This window comes from Saccopteryx leptura, chromosome 2 (genome assembly GCF_036850995.1).
Source record: "Saccopteryx leptura isolate mSacLep1 chromosome 2, mSacLep1_pri_phased_curated, whole genome shotgun sequence".
Lineage (NCBI taxonomy): Eukaryota > Metazoa > Chordata > Mammalia > Chiroptera > Emballonuridae > Saccopteryx > Saccopteryx leptura.
The window spans coordinates 287,319,378-287,332,282 of NC_089504.1; the positions used below are offsets into that span (position 1 = coordinate 287,319,378).

At 52.0% G+C, this 12,905-nt stretch overlaps 1 protein-coding gene across 3 annotated transcripts; it reads left to right on the forward strand.

The window, feature by feature from the left end:
• The first annotated feature begins 15 nt into the window (after positions 1-15).
• SHC1 (SHC adaptor protein 1) lies at positions 16-12,880 on the forward strand. 3 transcript variants are annotated; one of them, XM_066362337.1, is made up of 13 exons: positions 16-177; positions 5,848-6,015; positions 6,561-6,631; positions 7,102-7,165; positions 7,323-7,442; positions 7,712-7,765; positions 7,953-8,004; positions 8,177-8,303; positions 9,083-9,281; positions 9,369-9,438; positions 9,518-9,652; positions 10,223-10,461; positions 11,268-12,880. In XM_066362337.1, exons 2-13 carry the CDS (start codon positions 5,851-5,853, stop codon positions 11,394-11,396), a joined length of 1,425 nt encoding a protein of 474 aa, XP_066218434.1. In that variant the 5' UTR covers positions 16-177; positions 5,848-5,850; the 3' UTR covers positions 11,397-12,880. The 3 variants fall into 3 exon arrangements, with proteins under 3 accessions (XP_066218434.1, XP_066218432.1, XP_066218433.1); XM_066362335.1 differs by lacking the exon at positions 16-177 and having other exon boundaries at positions 5,309-6,015; XM_066362336.1 differs by lacking the exon at positions 16-177 and having other exon boundaries at positions 5,309-6,015; positions 9,521-9,652.
• Positions 12,881-12,905: the final 25 nt, after the last annotated feature.

Genomic DNA, 12,905 nt, shown 5'->3' on the forward strand with positions numbered 1-12,905 from the left:
GAATGGGGGACAGTGAGGTAGAGGGTCAGGGGTTAGCGAGGCCGGAAGTGAGTGCAATAAAGTTTCTCCAGGGAGGCCTGCCCGGGGAGAAAGTTGGAGCAGCGACCTAAAGAGGCAGTGGCGTGATCCATAACCAAATCATCCCGCGGTGCGGTGCGGAGACTCCATGAGGCCCTGGTGAGTTGGGACTTTCTTTTCTCCTTAGGTGACCCACTCCTCCTCCCCGGAACCCCTCTCCCGGGACCCTACTTCCGCTCTTTATTTTTAAGTCCCGCCCCTGAGACCCCCTCCCCGGAAGTCCCACCTACCAGCTTCAGGGGGCTCTCTGAACCCCGAGTTGTTTTTTCTTTATTGTCCCCACCCCACCCTGTCGCCCAACTTTCCTGGAAGTCCCACCCCTAGACTTGCTTCCAAACCCTATTACAAGAAACCCCACGTTAGCCCTTCCAATTCCCCAAAACTCCTCAACGCGACGATTCTCCGCTAACTGCTGCCTATCGAAAAGCTGATCTCCCAAAAGGGCAAAACCCTACCCTTCAAAGAACTACAGTATTTGAATTCGTGAAGCCACGCCTTTCTAGGGGCTCCGCCCCTCTAGAAGCCACGCCCTTTCCTTAATCCACGTCCTTATGTTTCGAAGCCTCGCCGCCTAAAAGTGTCCAAAGTACGGACTATACTCCTTCGGAACCCGTGTCTTCTTCACCTCATAAGCTTTGCCTTCAACCCGAGAAACTTCACCTGCTTATAGTTACTTGCTCCTTTTGTCTTTTGGCCTTTGGCTCAGTTTTCCTTAGTTTCGCACGGTCCGCCAGGTGGGAAGTCAAAAGTTCCAACTCTGGGTCTGAGAGTCGAGACAGCCCTTTTCCTCTCCTTTACCTCCTTCCAAGGGTGGCAACTTGAAGGGGGCTGGACTTGGGGTTTGGCACGAAGACGGAAGGGAGACTTGCTCAGATTTCTGGCCCCACTTCTGAGTTTTCCTTCCCAGGACCGACCCACCCCACAAACTGTTATGTTTCATACCTGAACCAAGGGATTTAGGTGGGGCCATTTGTCTTCGGTGGATCTAGGGGACAGTGACCTTTTTGCTGTTGGATTTTTTTTTAAGGGACTGTCTGCCCATTCTCCACCACTTCTCTGGCTCTTACCCTCCCCCTAACCGGAGTTCTTGTTTGGGCATTCCTTCTGGTCCCGCTTGCCCAGCCTTCCTTTCTGGAAACATTCCTGAGGCTTTCGACATTTCCTGCTACTTCCCGCTGCTTTTGCCTCCTCCTCCCTGCTGGTCTAGAAGGCACATGCAGCTTCTTCCCCAAACCCAATCACCCCATTCCCAGTAGGCAATCTCTTTTCTTTCTATGCAGAATGAGCCCTACTTCCTCTTTCTTCCAAATGCCCACACTTGTTGGTCATTCTCTGCCTCTGTATGCTGCAGGCTCCTACAGAACACCCTTTTCTAAATATGTAGATATCCTGGTGTGTGTTTCCTTATGTCAGGGGTGTGAGGTTATGGCAGAATCCTCTATGCCTGAGCACTAAGCCTTAGGAAATGGAGTGACAGAATTCCATCTCAGGAGTGGTAGATGAAATGACAAAGCTCTCCTCTGGTGAGGACTAAGGGGAGGTAACATAGCTTAGCATGGTATCTGAAAGGTTTAAATGCTGGTTGTTAGTCAAATAAGTTTGTAAATATGATATATATGTTTGCTCTCTTTCTGTTTTATTTGTTTTTTTATTTTATTTTTTTTGTATTTTTCTGAAGTTGGAAATGGGGAGGCTGTCAGACAGACTCCTGCATGCACCCAACGGGGATCCACCCGGCACGCCCACCAGGGGGCGATGCTCTGCCCATCTGGGCGTTGCTCTGTTGCAACCAGAGCCATTCTAGAGCCTGAGACAGAGGCCATAGAGCCAGCCCCAAGCGGCCGGGCCAACCTTGCTCCAATGGAGCCTCGGCTGCAGGAGGGGAAGAGAGAGACAGAGAGAAAGAAGAGGGGGAGGGGTGGAGAAGCAGATGGGCGCTTCTCCTGTGTGCCCTGGCCTGGAATCGAACCTGGGACTCCTGCACGCTAGGCTGATGCTCTACCACTGAGCCAACCGGCCAGGGTCCTATGTTTGCTCTCTTAGAGTTTGCATGGGGTGTGGGAGACAGGCAGTAAACTGGCAAAGTCATTATAGCCTGAGGCGTAGTTTTAAGACTTAGCCTTTCCCACCCTTTTAATACTAAGATCTTTTTTATTTTATTTTATTTTTTATGTGTTTTGTTTTGTTTTAATTTATTCATTTTTAGAGAGGAGAGTGAGAGGTAGGGGGAGGAGCAGGAAGCATCAACTCCTATATGTGCCTTGACCAGGCAAGCCCAGAGTTTCGAACCAGTGACCTCAATGTTCCAAGTCAACGCTTTATCCACTGTGCCACCATAGGTCAGGCTATTTTATTTTTTTAGAGATACAGAGAGAGGGATAGATAGGGACAGACAGACAGGAATGGAGAGAGATGAGAAGCATCAATCATCGTTTTTCGTTGTGACACCTTAGTTGTTCATTGATTGCTTTCTCATATGTGCCTTGACCGTGGGCCTTCAAGCAGACCGAGTAACCCTTTGCTTGAGCCAGCAACCTTGGGTCCAAGCTAGTGAGCTTTGCCCAAACCAGATGAGCCTGCGCTTAAGCTGGCGACCTCGGGGTCTTGAACCTGGGTCCTCCGCATCCCAGTCCGACGCTCTATACACTGCACCACCACCTGGTCAGGCAAATACTAAGGTCTTTTCAACATCCTTCTAATACTAAGATCTTCTCAGAACTAAGCTTTTCCCCACACCCTTGACTGTTGTATGATGTGGGGTGGTGCACTCTTATGAGGAATCCCATTCATGCCTCAGGCTTTGTATCAGAGACTTCTTTATTTGTATATTGGCTTAAAGGCTTTAATTTCTACACTATAAAATGAGGCAGACTTGGTGCATGCTCACTCAGACCCTGTCATCAGCATGGCAGAGGAGAGGCAGCCAAGATGGCGGAGTGCTGAAGGAGAAGCCAGTTTGGGCAGAGAAGAGATGGGGAACAGAGGTGAATAAGGCTGATGAGGTAGAAACCTTTAATTCTAGGAATACTCGGATGAGTCAGTGGCTTTGGGAGCCCTGAATGGAATGGGAAGTGTTTTCCCACTGTGTGTATTTTTTGCCTGCCGGGTACGAGCTAGGATTAAAGGTAATGGCCCACCAGTTTTTGGCTCCATTGTTTATTTATTTATTTTTATTTATTTATTTTTACAGGGACAGAGAGTCAGAGAGAGGGATAGATAGGGACAGACAGATAGGATCAGAGACACATGAGAAGCATCAATCATCAGTTTTTTGTTGCAATACCTTAGTTATTCATTGATTGCTTTCTCATATGTGCCTTGACCGCGGGCCTTCAGCAGACCGGGTAAGTAACCCCTTGCTCGAGTCAGCGACCTTGGGTCCAAGCTGGTGAGCTTTTTGCTCAAACCAGATGAGCCTGCGCTCAAGCTGGCGATCTCGAGGTCTCGAACCTGGGTCCTCCGCATCCCAGTCCAACACTCTGTCCACTGCACCACTGCCTGGTCAGGCTCCGTTGTTTAATTACCGTCTGTCCAAATCCAATGAGAACCTTAATGGGCCAGGGGCTGTGATGGTGGCCGTGGCTACTGGCCCAACACTGGTATTGTTAATCACTATAATCATGATTATTTGCATCTTTTTATCTTCTGAAGTAATTTAAGAATAGGGCCCTGGCCGGTTTGCTCAGTGGTAGAGCGTTGGCTTGATGTGCAGGAGTCCCGGGTTCGATTCCCGGCCAGGGCACACAGGGGAGGCGCCCATCTGCTTCTCCACCCCTCCCCCTCTCCTTCCTGTCTCTCTCTTTCCCTCCCACAGCCAAGCCTCCATTGGAGCAAAGTTGGCCCGAGCGCTGAGGATGGCTCCATGGCCTCTGCCTCAGGAGCTAGAGTGGCTCTGGTTACAACAGAGCGTTGCCCCAGATGGGCAGAGCATCGCCCCCTGGTGGGCATGCCAGGTGGATCCTGGTGGGGCGTATGTGGGAGTCTGTCTGACTGCCTCCCCTTTTCCAACTTCAGAAAAATACAAAAAAAAAAAAAAAAAAAAAGAATAGGTATATCCGAGGCGAGTTTAGGGGGTATATATGTCTTACTACTTCCTTTTTGGTCACTTTCCAACTTCCTCTATGGCTCCTTCAAGCAGAGCTGTGGCAGGAAGTTGTGGGTGGAAGGAATGGGTTTGGGATGGTTTCCCTGTGTCCCGCCTCAGGTCATCTTCTGGCACTCCTTTCTCCTGTATGTAGCACAGATTTGTCTTCTGCCTCTTTTAGGCCTTCACGGTCTCTATTTCACAGTCCCATCTCCTCCAGACAGACTTTGCCCCTGGTATGAAAGGAACTGTGTTCCCTTGTGGACACATGTGCCCTCACCAGTCACTGCAAAAAGAGTGATATGGCATACATGGCAGGTCCAGGGAGCTGACCTTACCGTCAGCGTTCTGCCCCCCCCCCCCTCTACCTTTGACAGCTGGCTTTGCTAACTAGGCCTGTGGAAAAGGTGGCAGAAGAGTGCTTGTCTGTGGGCCTCTGGTCCTTGGCATGGTAGGTGTTTTGCATAGAGAACAGGGTCCACCAGCTTGCCCTCTGCCCCAGCTTCTCTCCCTTCTGACTTCATCCCCTTACCTCCCAGCTGTGCCCTTCTTGGCTCTTCTCTGCACTCACTGGGAACACTTCCTTTCTGCATTTCTTTAGCTCCTGTTCACAGCTGTTCTAGCTGAGGATGCTAATAGCTCAGGCTCCCTGGGGCTACCACTCCCTGTAGTAGTGGTGGGGGGTGCCTGGGCTGGAAGATGGGGGAATTTGAGTATTCAACCAGAATAGGAAGGGAAATGCTGAGTTCATGGATCCCTCCCTTTTCCACCCTCAGCTGCCTCTGTTTCCTCCCTCAGCTTCCTGCTCCCTTTGGCCTGCCCTTGTCCGGTTTGAATTGAGCCAGACCTCCTCTCATCCCTCTAATCTCCTTCTCACTCCTGTATCCTTCCCACCCACCCCCACTTTACTCCTCCCCAGATACTAATTATTTGCATGGGGGTGGGGTAGGGTGGGGGTTGGGCATGGATAACTCTACCTCTGCAGGAGTTCTAGATTGGGGCAGTGGTGGGGGCTCAGCCCCTCATAGCCTGTGAGTCAGCACTGTCTTCGGGATTGGTCTCTCCCCTTAGCTCCCCGCCTCTGGGGAGGAGCCAAGCAGCTCTAGGTCCAGCCTGTTCTTCTCTCAGCCTGAGAAGAGGCTCCACGCTGGGCGGGGATGGGGCATGAAACTGTCTGGGTCTGAGCTGGGGGAGCCAAAGGAGTTGGAGCCACTTGTCCGTCTCCTTTCCTAGGACCTTTGAGAGCCCTGGGCCATAAAGGGCCAATCAGGCTAAGGGCTTGGGGATGCCCCCTGCCTGGCCCCCTTGCCCTGACTGGCAGGGGGGCCAGGCTGGGTAGCAGCCTCCTCACTCCAGCCATGGATCTCCTGCCCCCCAAGCCCAAGTACAACCCACTTCGGAATGAGTCTCTATCATCGCTGGAGGAGGGGACTTCAGGGTCCACCCCTCCGGAGGAGCTGCCTTCCCCATCAGCCTCTTCCCTGGGGCCCATCCTGCCACCTCTGCCTGGGGACCATAGTCCCACTACGCTGTGCTCCTTCTTCCCTCGGATGAGCAACCTAAAGCTGGCCAACCCAGCTGGGGGGCGCCCTGGACAGAAGGGGGAGCCAGGCAGGGTGGCTGAGGATGGGGAAGGGATTATGGGGACAGCTATGCCAGACTCAGGCCCCCTGCCCCTCCTCCAGGACATGAACAAGCTGAGTGGAGGCGGCGGGCGCAGGACTCGGGTGGAAGGCGGCCAGCTGGGGGGCGAGGAGTGGACCCGCCACGGGAGCTTTGTCAATAAGCCCACGAGGGGCTGGCTGCATCCTAACGACAAAGTCATGGGACCGGGAGTTTCCTACTTGGTTCGGGTGAGTGAACATCCTCCCTCCCCTCCAGTTCCTCTGCTCACTCTAGCTTTGCTGGAGTCTCTTTTTTTTTTTTCCTGTTTTTACTCAGCAACTCCCTTGGTTTCAGTGTCCCTTTTCCCAAACTTGTCTTGCTCCTTCTCTGATTCTGCAGCCCCTTCCAGCTCTGCCTGACCCCCCTTTCCTTCTTGTGACTCCCCACCCCACCCCCACTCTGTCATGCCTAGCACAATGCCCAGCCCATGGGAGGCCCTTAGTAACTATTGGAATGAGTGACTCTTGATTGTTCCTCCAGTCTCCTCCTTCTTTCTAGAGATGTCAGTTCATCCCACCCAATGCCTGTTACTCTTTTCCAAATTCTCTTCTTAGACGTATGAGGCCCTCCCAGCTTGCCCTTCTCTATTCATTCCCTTTTCCTTGCATGTTGTGGGCTATGGCGGAACTTCATCTTTACTTCACTTAGGCACCATGTAGAGAAAAGTCCTAGGACCCTTTGGGGGGGTTGGAGGGAGACAGCTGACTCATAATCCTGCCATCCCTCCCCTTAGTACATGGGCTGTGTGGAAGTCCTGCAGTCAATGCGTGCCCTAGACTTCAACACCCGGACTCAGGTCACCAGGTTAGTGGGGAGGGGGGCAGAATGTGGGAATCCTGAAGCTAGTGAGGGGAGAAGGAGAGTGGTAAAGGGGATTGAGAGAAAGGGGAGTGAGTCTAAGTCTGAATGAAAAGAGGCAAGTCTGGCCTGGATCCTTCTTATTTATCTAGCCTTGGAAGTTGGGGGAGGTTGCAGAGGCAGCTGGCAGCTGGAGCTTGAGTAGAAAATGGGGATAGATAGAAGGTTGCTGCTGCCTTTGGGAAGGGATGGGACATTTGTTAGCTGGAAGGGGGTGGGGCCAGTCTACTGAGGCCCTAACCCAATCAGCCAGGAAGCGGCCTCTCAGTGTCATCAAATATTAAAGGGTTTTAATTCAATCCACAACGACAAAGAGCCTGGAGTGCCCCTGGAGTCTGGTTTGGCCTTCCCCTCCCCCAGCCTGTGGCAGCCCCAGCTGAGTGATTGGCAGACTCTGAGTACCCATCTTTCCCCAGGGAGGCCATCAGTCTGGTGTGTGAGGCTGTGCCAGGTGCTAAGGGGGCTACCAGAAGGAGAAAGGTACCTGGTATTGATGGGGCTATGGATGCTGCTGGGAGATGTGGAGGGGCAGGGCAAAGGCGAGTGTGGGACATACGGGGAAAGCCAAAAGGGAAGAGTTTGGGGTTTTCTAGGTGTTGGGAACCCCCAGTTTTGAGATCCTTGGATGCTTCTTTAGCCCTGTAGCCGCCCACTCAGTTCCATTCTGGGGAAGAGTAACCTGAAATTTGCTGGAATGCCAATCACTCTCACCGTCTCTACCAGCAGCCTCAACCTCATGGCCGCAGACTGCAAACAGGTTGGTGGGGCCTGGCAGGAGGACCAGAAACACTGATGGGAGGGCTAAGCGGGGACCTGGCTGTGGGGATGAGACACTAGGAGAGAAAGCTTGGGAGCAGCAGGACAGTAGGGAAGTAGGAGATTAGGAGGACATGGGGTTAAGAACCCGGTAGGATGAGACTGAGTCTCTTGGGTACTGGGCCAGGGGTGGGAGGTGCTCAGGTGAGCCCGGAGGCTGCCTGACACACGTCATTCCTTTCCTTCTCCATCTCCTGCCCTCACCCTCAGATCATCGCCAACCACCACATGCAGTCTATCTCATTTGCATCCGGCGGGGACCCGGTGAGTTGGGGAGCAGAGCAAGGGGGTGGGAGAAGACTAAGGGACAGGGATTGGTAAAATGCTGGCCAGAGGAGTCGGCATGCTAGGATGGAGGGAATATCTGAAAAGGCCTGGGATTTAGGGGTCAGGAGTGAGTTGGGGTTATCAAATTTAGCTAACTGGCCTCTTCTGACTCTGTCCACCCCAGGACACAGCTGAGTATGTTGCCTATGTTGCCAAAGATCCAGTGAATCAGAGAGGTGAGGCAAGGTGGGAATCGCTGGGTGGGAATCGCTGGGTGGGAATCGCTGGGTGGGGCTGACTGTCCATGAGGCAGGTGAGCAGAACCTGGGGAGCCAAGCAGGGGCTCTTGTCTGTATCTCCTCCCAGCAACCCCACCTCAGAGCTCACTGACATCCTCTCTGTCTCCAGCCTGTCACATCCTGGAGTGTCCCGATGGGCTTGCTCAGGACGTCATCAGCACCATTGGCCAGGCCTTCGAATTACGATTCAAACAATACCTCAGGAACCCGCCTAAGCTGGTCACCCCCCATGACAGGTGAGCGGGTGAGGAGAGTGTGGGGCAGCTCTTGGATCCTAGACCAGAATTGGGAAAGTGGGTCTGCTGTTTCCACACTTGAGCTCAGAATGGTTCAGGGAAGGAAATAACCTGTGTGTCCCTGCTTCCCACTTCCTGCTATTCTTACATTTCCTGTGGCTATCAGGAAAGTCTTTTGAGCCCCTGCCTGTTGCAGGGACAGCTTTTCCCTTATTTGCCTATGGTGGGGCTGTAGTCCAGGACCTCACACTGCAGCACATTCCTGGCTAGATGGGCTTTTCATTCCTAGCTGCCTTGTATCTGGTCTGTCCCTCTTTCTTGCTCATTTCTCCAATCTTAGTTGTTTTCCTTCCCCTAGAAGCCATTGAAAGTTTGAGTGAGGGAGGATGGCTCTTTTCCGAGATCCCTACCTTTCCTCATGCCAGTAGGTATTGAGTGTTTAGAGCACTGCCTCCCTGTTGCTTCGTGTTTCCCCTCCCTCTTAGGAGACAGTGTAATGGTCAAGGGCATAAACTTTAAAGTCAAATCTGAATTTACATCTCAGCTGAACCACCTCTCCTTGTGAGACCTTGGGCAAATCTTTTCATCTCTGACCCTCATTCTCCTCATCTATAAAGCTGGGGAAGGAAATACTACCTACTGTATAGGAGGATGAAATGATTATATAAAACACCCAGCCTAGGGCCTACCCTGAAGGAAATCCCCATACATGGCCATTGTTCTCTTCCCCTCCCTCCGTCCCACCAGTTGGATTCCTCACTCCCTCCTGTTCCTCTCAGGATGGCTGGCTTTGATGGCTCAGCTTGGGATGAGGAGGAGGAAGAACCACCTGACCATCAATACTATAATGATTTTCCGGGGAAAGAACCCCCTCTTGGGGGGGTGGTGGACATGAGGCTTCGGGAAGGAGCCCCTCCAGGGCCTGCTCGACCCACTCTGCCCGGTGCCCAGACCCCCAGCCACTTGGGAGCTACGCTGGTAAGTTGCTTGGATAGAGATGGGCTGGGCCCAGGATAGGAGTGACTGGTTATGGTCTCTGGTCTCACCTTATTTTTGTCCCTTCAGCCTGTGGGGCAGCCAGTTGGGGGAGACCCAGAAGTCCACAAGCAGATGCCACCTCTGCCACCCTGCCCAGGTTTGGAGGGGGCTGAGAGGAACAGAGCCAGGGGTGCAGGAGGCAGGGCTGGGGTCACTAAAAGCCTCCCTTTCCTCAGCAGGCAGAGAACTCTTTGATGATCCCTCCTACGTCAACGTCCAGAACCTGGACAAGGCTCGGCAAGCAGGGGGTGGGGCTGGGCCCCCCAATCTCGCTGTCAATGGCAGTGCACCCCGAGATCTCTTTGACATGAGTGAGTGTTTCTCCATTCTGCATCTCCACTTCCTACTTGGTTCCTCCTCTTCCCTGGCCTATCTGCCCTTTCCTTACTGGCCACTTCTTCCTGAAGGTTCTGGGTCTTAGGCATGCTTTTTTTTTTTAAGATTTTATTTATTGGCCTGACCTGTGGTGGCGCAGTGGATAAAATGTCGACCTGGAATGCTGAGGTCGTCGGTTCAAAGCCCTGGGCTTGCCTGATCAAGGCACATATGGGAGTTGATGCTTCCAGCTCCTCCCTCCCTTCTCTCTCTCTCTCTTGCTCTCTTTCTCTCGAAAAACGAATAAATAAAATCTATAATAAAATAAATAAAATCTATAATAAAAATAAATGCCTCTCTAAAAACGAAAATTGCAGTAAAGATTTTATATATTGATCTTAGAGAGTAGGGGAGATGGGGGGGAATGGAGCTGGAAGCATCAGCTTGTAATAGTTGCTTCTCATATGTGCCTTGCCTTTTGTATGTGCCTTAACCAGACGAGCCCAGGGTTTTGAACCCACAACCTCAGCATTCCAGGTTGACACTTTATCCTCTGCATCCCCCAGAGCCCTTTGAAGATGCCCTTCGGGTGCCTCCGCCTCTCCAGTCAGCGGCTATGGCTGAGCAGCTCAGAGGGGAGCCCTGGTTTCATGGAAAGCTGAGCCGGCGGGAGGCTGAGGCCCTGCTGCAGCTCAATGGGGATTTCCTGGTGCGGGAAAGCACAACCACACCTGGCCAGTATGTGCTTACTGGCTTGCAAAGTGGGCAGCCCAAGCACCTGCTACTGGTGGACCCTGAGGGTGTGGTGAGTGTGGCAGGGGTATGGGTGGGGTGTCTGAAAGGAAGGCGCAGTGCCCTGTGCAGCCCTGTTCCTTCCCTTATTGCTTCTTAGGTTTTCCCTGCTGGACACCTGTATGGGCCTCCCCTGCTCTCAAGGTGCCTGGCATCCCCCACCTAGCGGCTTAGGGTTATTTCCCTTCTCACATTACTGAGCCTGAGCTGTGTTCCCTTCAGCCCTGGCCAGTCCTCAAGTCCATAAGCTTTATGCCCAGGAGAGTTGGAAGGTGCTTCTCTTACCCAAGCCCTCCTTTTTTCTTTAACAGATGAGGTAACTATCTGGAGACGGTTATAGCTGGATACCCCAAGTCTCCTCTTACAAGCGGAGCCTGGGGCTCTTTCCCTTCTCCAGACTCAGGGCTCAGCCCAGTGTCCTGCTTTCTATCTGCACTGCCCCACGTCCCTCTGCCCTTATAACTTAGGTCTCTTCTGTAGCCATCTCGGCCTCCTTTCCACATCCTTTTTGTGCTATTTATTCTCCTGAATCTTGACACCTTCCTTTAGGTCAAAGGAGGAGTAGATAACTCTCACAATTTCTGATGTCTCCTCAGCTTTTTACCAGTTCACGACCTTCCCATTCCCATGGCTCTCTCTAGCTTCTTTTTCTGAAGCCTCAGTGATCAGGAGAGACAGCGTTCCCACCCCTGCCACCTTTTTCTTCTTTCTCAACCTCTTGAATATTGCAGTTTACTCAGGCTTGGGGGCTGAGGTCTTATTTGACTCAGATCTTATTTGATTTCATCTGAAATGACCCTTTCCCTTCCCACTTCCCAGGTTCGAACAAAGGATCACCGCTTTGACAGTGTCAGTCACCTCATCAGTTACCACATGGACAATCACTTGCCCATCATCTCTGCGGGCAGCGAACTGTGTCTACAGCAGCCTGTGGAGCGGAAATTATGATCCGTCCCAGGTGCTTTCTAGAAGATGCCCATCCCCTCCACTATTCCCTGACTCTCAGGACCTCACTTGGAGTGTTCTGTGGGCTTGGCTTTGTATAGGAGCTGGGGGTAGTGTGGACACTGGGTTCAGCATTCAACTCAGGGAGAGGGTCTGAGTCAGGAGCCTGGGGTAGAGTCCTACTTCTCCCCAGACCTCACCAAAGTATTAATCTAGAGTGGCCCCTTTCCCAGGGCCTTTCCTGTGCCAACCTGATAACCCTTCCTCAAGAAGGTGGGTGCTTAAGGCCTGGGCAGTGTGCCTCATAATGAAAAATGTCCTGTGGTGATAGCCAGTCACCTTTCCAGGGAATAGGCAACAAATCACACCTGTGGTCTACCCCTGGGCTCAGGGTACTTTAGCTCTTCTCAATAGCCCTCCCTTCCCAGTGTTTAAACTTTGTGCCTTTGACCATCTCCTAGTTCAGAAGATATTTTATGCAAAGAGTTTTTGGGCCCCTGAGGTCAAGGATAGGGGTGGTGACACCTTGGCTTCTGGGACCATCCTCTCCTTGCTCAGCACCCCCTCCAGTTTAGGTTGGGAGAACAGAAACAGGAGTGGCAGCTGTTCCCTTTCCCTGGGCATAAGCCACATCTATAGATTGCCTCAGAGCCCCCCTCCCGGCCAGGTGGGGAGATGGACCCCTTATTTGCTCAGTGCCTCCTGGCCGGGGCCCCTGACCTCAGGGGTCTGTACATAACTGTCATTAACCCCACCCCTTCCATGTTGCATGCATGTTATATTCTACAGCCAAAGTGTATCCCTTCCTGTATCCCGAGCCCTGCCTCCCCGTGCTACAGTGGTGGGGGAGATGACTGAATTTGGGCCCCCTGAACTGTTAGCTCTCCCAGATGGAGTTTGTGGAGAGGCAGGAAAACGCATTGAGACTCAAAAGCAGTAGACAGTCCCCAAATACCATCTGTAGATTTGGAACTGCATTTATTTTTTACTTTATACATATATTTTAGGGGTGTAGATTTACTTTTCTAATTTGTTTTCCATGTATGCTTATTCTTGAGCATAAAATGATGGTAATCGATTACATTTACACATCTCTTTTGACTTTTCAAAGCCCTTTTACAACTACTGGCCTTTTCCTCGCAGCATTATCTTTTCTAGAGAGACCCAAGTCAGAAGTTTATTGTGAGCTAGGATCAGAAACACTTGGGCCTCTTACCCTGAGGCTGGCAGGGGGAAGACTGGCTGAATGAGCGTTAGTTTTACCGATGGGTTGGTGGGGTGGGTTAGGGTAGAGGTGGGGGTTACTTAAAACGGGCAGTTACTGAATACCTTCTATAGGCCGACTGGCACTGGGCTGGGGCAGCCCTACCGCGTCTCTTAAGGGAGAGTTGAATCAACCCTCGCCTCCTTTTTGTTGTTTGGATGTTTTCACGGGTCTCACTTATACCAAAGGAAAAGAATCTTCATTAAAATCCATATTTCTTCTACCTCGGCCTCTCAGTCACTGCTGCT

What these genes read in the sequence shown, in the direction of transcription:
- SHC1 (XM_066362335.1), top strand. Translation starts at nt 5,521, where the DNA reads ATGGATCTCCTGCCCCCCAAGCCCAAGTACAACCCACTTCGGAATGAG. An exon ending in ACCCGGACTCAGGTCACCAG is followed by an intron (nt 6,632 to 7,101) that starts GTTAGTGGGGAG and finishes ATCTTTCCCCAG; the next exon opens with GGAGGCCATCAGTCTGGTGT. An exon ending in GCCACTTGGGAGCTACGCTG is followed by an intron (nt 9,282 to 9,368) that starts GTAAGTTGCTTG and finishes TTGTCCCTTCAG; the next exon opens with CCTGTGGGGCAGCCAGTTGG.